This window comes from Aspergillus steynii, assembly GCF_002849105.1.
Source record: "Aspergillus steynii IBT 23096 chromosome Unknown P170scaffold_9, whole genome shotgun sequence".
Taxonomy (NCBI): domain Eukaryota; kingdom Fungi; phylum Ascomycota; class Eurotiomycetes; order Eurotiales; family Aspergillaceae; genus Aspergillus; species Aspergillus steynii.
Window position 1 is genome coordinate 668,980 of NW_020194406.1, and position 5,141 is coordinate 674,120.

A 5,141-nucleotide genomic window follows, 5' to 3' on the forward strand; every position below is an offset into this window, starting at 1 on the left:
CTAAAACATGCCATGAGCATCTAGATCTTCCCAAACGGCTGTGTGTATGCCTTTGCCCCTCTATGGCTCAGATATCTATTCTTTGAACAAGTGTCGAGACACTAGAAAATAAAATAAAGATTGTTAGTGTCGTCTCAATGACCTTTTAAACCTTGTATGCTTTATTCTTCTTTATGTGAATTACGAAGATGACAATTTAATAATTCAATCCACTACACATAACTATACACATAACCAGCAAGAAATATATCAAAACTCAATCTCCTCGCCAGGAACAACCATCTCCCCTTTCGCGACCAAAGCCCCGGTCCCTCGAATGACCACCCCAACCGCCCCCCTCTCCTCCAACTCCAATCCAACCCTAATAACACTCTCTCTCCCTCTCTGCCGTCCTTGCACAATTTCAACATGTATCTCCTTTCCATGCTCCCTGCTATACCCTGAACTAACCACTCCATTCTCCCAGACATACACCCCCAACGGCCCCGCAGCCGACCCCGTCGCCGGATCCTCGACGCCCATACCTGGACTGAAAAACCGAGCCTGGAAGCGCGGCACAACATCCGACTCGTTCTTCTCATCTTTATCCACAGAGGCAGAAGTAAGAAGTGGCGCAAATACATAAACACCACTATTATAACTCTGCGTCTTCTCCAGCTCCGTCGCCACCGCCTCACTTGAGAACCGCACGCGGCGAAGAACATGAACGTCGCGCACCGGGACAAGAAGATGGCGAGCCGGAGAGGTCGCTACGACGCGGGCTTCGCAGACGAAAGGTCCAGAGCCAGAGCCAGAAGGAGACTCCGCACCAGGAGCATGGAATCCGATCTCTGACGGGTCAAGACCCAGCGCGGCACTGAGGGCAGCGGGGTCAGGATGTCGAGCTAAGAATTGCGGTTTAGCTTGACGCATTGAGATTTCGATTTTCTTCCCTGCATTCTTCATACTGGCATCGATCTCCAGGTCCTCGGAAATCTGAGATCCCGAAGCTACAATCTCAACTGGGAAAAGGTCATCTCCTAACTGCTGATGATAAACACCCGTCTGGCCGTCCGCATCGCCCCCTAATAGCCCCGAGCGAGCGATATACCACCAAGCCCCGAGGGCATTGTGTCCTGCGCCGAAGACCTCCTCGCCATTTGGAAGGAAAGATCGCAGACGATAGGTGGCGTTGGAGACTGTCGGGGGGCAGATGAAGGTTGTTTCTGAGAGGTTGAATTGGCGAGCGAGGATCTTCATTTCAGTGGTGGAGAGAGGGGTGTCGAGAGCTGGGACTACGGCTAGGGGGTTCCCTTTGTAGGGGGTGGATGTGAAAACGTCGACGATGAAGTAAGGGATGGGCATCTCGGTGGTGATGGTGGCGTATATTGGAGATGGAGATGGATGAGATGAGATGAGGTGGAAATTAGTTCGGTAGCTTTGTGTGCTGGTTAGCTAGTAATGTAATTGATCTTATAAATACGATTCTAGAAGAGAATCGCTGATCTGAGTTACAAATCAGGCATCTCGTATTCAGTGCTAGCCCTACAAGGGGAGGTTAATGTAGAGCCTCGTATTTTGTCTTGGCCCTGCGAGCCAGTGCCCGTTTTGAGGCTCGGATCAGGCTAGAACTGAATTTTGTATATCATGATACTAGAAAAATAAAGTACAGAGAGAACGTAAGATAGCCAGGATGCTCGCGGAATGATACCTTTGATTTTAAATTAATAGCGTAGCATGATAGTTCGTGTCAACTGCCCAGCAGCAACCGCTTAGACCTTATAAAGTGCTATAACCTATTCTTTACACTATAAAACCTTGCAAAACGTACTGGATGCACTGCATAAAAGGGGCAGAAAACAGCCAAAGTCTTCTACCTACGTATTCTTCAGTTGTAGGCCCGGTCCAATGTACCCTAAAATAAAGTCCATAACGTCTATTCAGATGGGATTTAGGCTTCGCAAATTAGGTAGACATAATCGTGTCTTCAAACTCAGAATAAACTTAATTCAAAATCCTAACCTGGAACTTGCCCTGTTTGACTTTGTACACATGCTTACATAGAACCACCTCCATCCATCCACCTCTACTACACATACTCCTCTGCTTCTGAACATCTACACCTCACCCATGAACCCAAACACTCAAATAGCCATACCCAACCACCAGAATCTCACCCAAACCACCCTACCTAATCTGCATATCATAGGTATCTCTACCCTACAGCCTAACGTAGATCCCTCCCTCATAACGCAGCATAACATAATCACCCACGTGGCCACCCACCACACCCTACCCTACCAAACACATCACATCACATCACATACCTGCATAGAACGGCGGCAGACACAGGGTAAGGCAGGGTAGGGTAGGGTAACCCCGCAGAACCCACCCACCTTCCATCTAAGGCCACCCCATGAAGACCAGGTTGTACATGTATGTACTCTACAAGCGCCAAGTGTACTGTGACTTACCTGCTACTGAGGAGAGGAGGGGGGATACTTTTCTACAGATACTGGTTCTGCTAGTCGTCTTCAGCTAGGTAGGGCAGGGGAGTAAGACTAGGTAACGACCCTAACTAGTTAGCACCGCCTCCTCCCCTCTTCTCCCTCTTCTCCTCCTCAAGTATCTACATTGTAAACCAAGAACCTATGTACATATACCTACCCCTACAAAACACTACCCCCAACCACACCACAGCATACACATGCAGCACTGCACGTGCTACCGACACACAGCCCCGCCAGCATGGCATACGCACGAACCTACATGTACATTTTCTCAAGTACATACATACATATGTACGACGCGGCGGCAGATATATTGCATCATGCATCCGAAGGCAGCGAGTGAGCGAGCGGGGTTCTGGAATCTTGCCGCTGGAGTGTAACCAGTAACCAGTAACTAACTACATGGGCCAAGGCGCGTCCGAAGTGAGGAGTCAACCGGGTCTACTGCACGAGGTGCAGAGAGCTAGGGACGCATGGGGTAAGGATTTACAATGTATGCTGATGGGTGGGGTTTGATAGGTTCGAGGGATCGATCACATATTCAGGTTACGGAGGACAGTACTACGGTTTCGTGCCGGTGGTAGCCGATGAAGGTATAAATGATCGATCAGGCTGGAAGATCAGAATATTCATTACTGTGTGGTGTAGATAGAAATAAAGTCTAAATTGAACTGTCTAGGGACGATGGTAGTAGGTGGTCTATATACGCTGTCTCCTCGCAAAGCGCGAAACATTAAATATTAAAAGAATGAATGAAACCAACCGAGCCCGAGACGTCAAACAATTAAATGCGTTCGCAGAATGGTATCATGAAAGACAGAAAGCCATAGACAAAGGGCTCAAGACTTGCAGTAAGAAAAGCAAACTCCCAAAAGAGCAAGCGCCTGGCAAGAAAGCGAAATTCCCCGTCCCAAGAAGGATAAAGGTTGCAGACAAAAGAAAGAACAAAGGAAATATAAAGCTCAAGCGAAATCAAAAGTCCGCGCTGATAGCGGTCCATGTCGCCGAGATGATCAAAACGCAAACGAGCAAATCCAGCCAGAATAGCCAAACCAAACGCGCTCAAATGCAAGGTCGAAAATGCATCGAAGAATCGAAACGGTGTAAAATCGGACGGGTCCTCGGTCGTCGGACCTCGGCCCGTCGTTCAAATGAAATGAGTTCTCAGAATGTGAACTGGATCTTTGGTCAGAATTCCAAATCCCTCTAAACTTCCACTGTAGGACATCGGAATTATCTATATCGCAGTCGGTCGTCGGAGTATATCCTCGCAGTTGGCGTCAAAGCGCATGTTCCATAACCGGATGCTGTTCATCAACTTCTCCGTGTTCTCCAATTCGCGGTCGCGTCCGAAAATCGATTCGACAAATTCACATCCGGCATTGCGGCCCATCGACACGGACTTGCCGCCTTCACGTTTCGCGGCTTTCCACATAAACTGTTCGCAAGTTCTAAGCAACTTCTTAAAGCGGCTCCACAGTCGCTCACCACTCTCCAGAAAGTCCTCAACGACTTCCTGCGCTTCCGGACTGCGGATGCGATCCAGACACTCATCGGCGCGCTTCACCTTGCCCGCCAGCTTGATCAGCAGCAACCACAAATCACCCGCCACGTCCGCCATCGGAGTCGAAGCGCCGTGGTGGAAAACCGTCCAGTCGTAGATCCACTTGCCCAGCGAGCTCGCATCGAAGACGCTTCCCAGGAGAACAATCGGCATTTCGGTGGGGTCCCAGTTCTTGATCGAATAACCCGGAGGGATGCCCGCTCGAACGGCGTCCTCTTCAGTTGCCTTGGGGGTCGGTTTGCTGGACGGCGGGGTAGGCTTGGGTTTGGACGGGGTCCGCGTAGACGTAGACTGACGGCGCGCACGAGACCGCTTGGGCGAGTCGGCGTCATCGTAAGAAGGAGGGACCTGGTTATAGTAGAAATATTGATCAGTGGGTGGCTTTGGCTTGCGCTGAGTCGTAGACGGATAACGTCGAGGTTTGCTGGCTGGATCCTCGCGGAAAACGTATCGCGGCGCATCCTCGAATACATCGTCAACCACATCCACGTAGACGGATTTCCTTCGCGACGAGGGCGACGGGGACGGGAAAGGACCAGCGTTATCCCAGGGATCTGCCGGGGCACCGGACATGGTGCTACGACGACGATGATAGCCACCAAAAGAAGCACTTACAGGATCGTGCTTGCGTGGCGGGGTGCCATATTCGGGCATCGCCTCGTAGAAACTTGTAGGACCATATCCCGGATGCCACCCTCCCGTATCTTTGGGACCGGCGTAGCTGGCTTTGCGATTGTGGCGCTTCGACGGGCCGCGAGGAGAACCGTAGGGACTGGCGAACTGGGTGGCGTAGTAGGCGTAATGGGGAGAAGTCGGAGGAGAGGTCATGTAGTCGAAAGACCACCCGGGAGGTGGACTGGTATAATGATACATTATCGCAAGGCGAGCATAAGAATCGAAAGTAACGCTGCTGGCAAAGAGATCGCAAGGTAACGAAGTCGAGAACTTTTTATGGGTAAACTCCCAAAGCTGCGCAAAACAAATGCTATAAAAACGGAAGAGATATAAAAAAGAAAAAGGCAACAACCCAGATATATTATACAGGATATCGTTCAGAACAAGCCGATCGACGCCGATGCAAAGGACAA

At 50.1% G+C, this 5,141-nt stretch overlaps 2 protein-coding genes across 2 annotated transcripts; both read right to left on the bottom strand.

The window, feature by feature from the left end:
* Positions 1-212: 212 nt before the first annotated feature.
* P170DRAFT_468033 (PhzF family phenazine biosynthesis protein) lies at positions 213-1,416 on the bottom strand. The gene has a single exon (XM_024852523.1). The coding sequence runs from the start codon at positions 1,342-1,344 to the stop codon at positions 250-252; it is 1,095 nt and encodes a 364-aa protein (XP_024699625.1). The 5' UTR covers positions 1,345-1,416; the 3' UTR covers positions 213-249.
* A 2,310-nt stretch (positions 1,417-3,726) lies between these two features.
* Positions 3,727-4,926, bottom strand: P170DRAFT_368194 (uncharacterized protein; the record flags this gene model as incomplete). Its single annotated transcript, XM_024844846.1, has 1 exon — positions 3,727-4,926. One exon carries the CDS (start codon positions 4,924-4,926, stop codon positions 3,727-3,729), a length of 1,200 nt encoding a protein of 399 aa, XP_024699626.1.
* Positions 4,927-5,141: the final 215 nt, after the last annotated feature.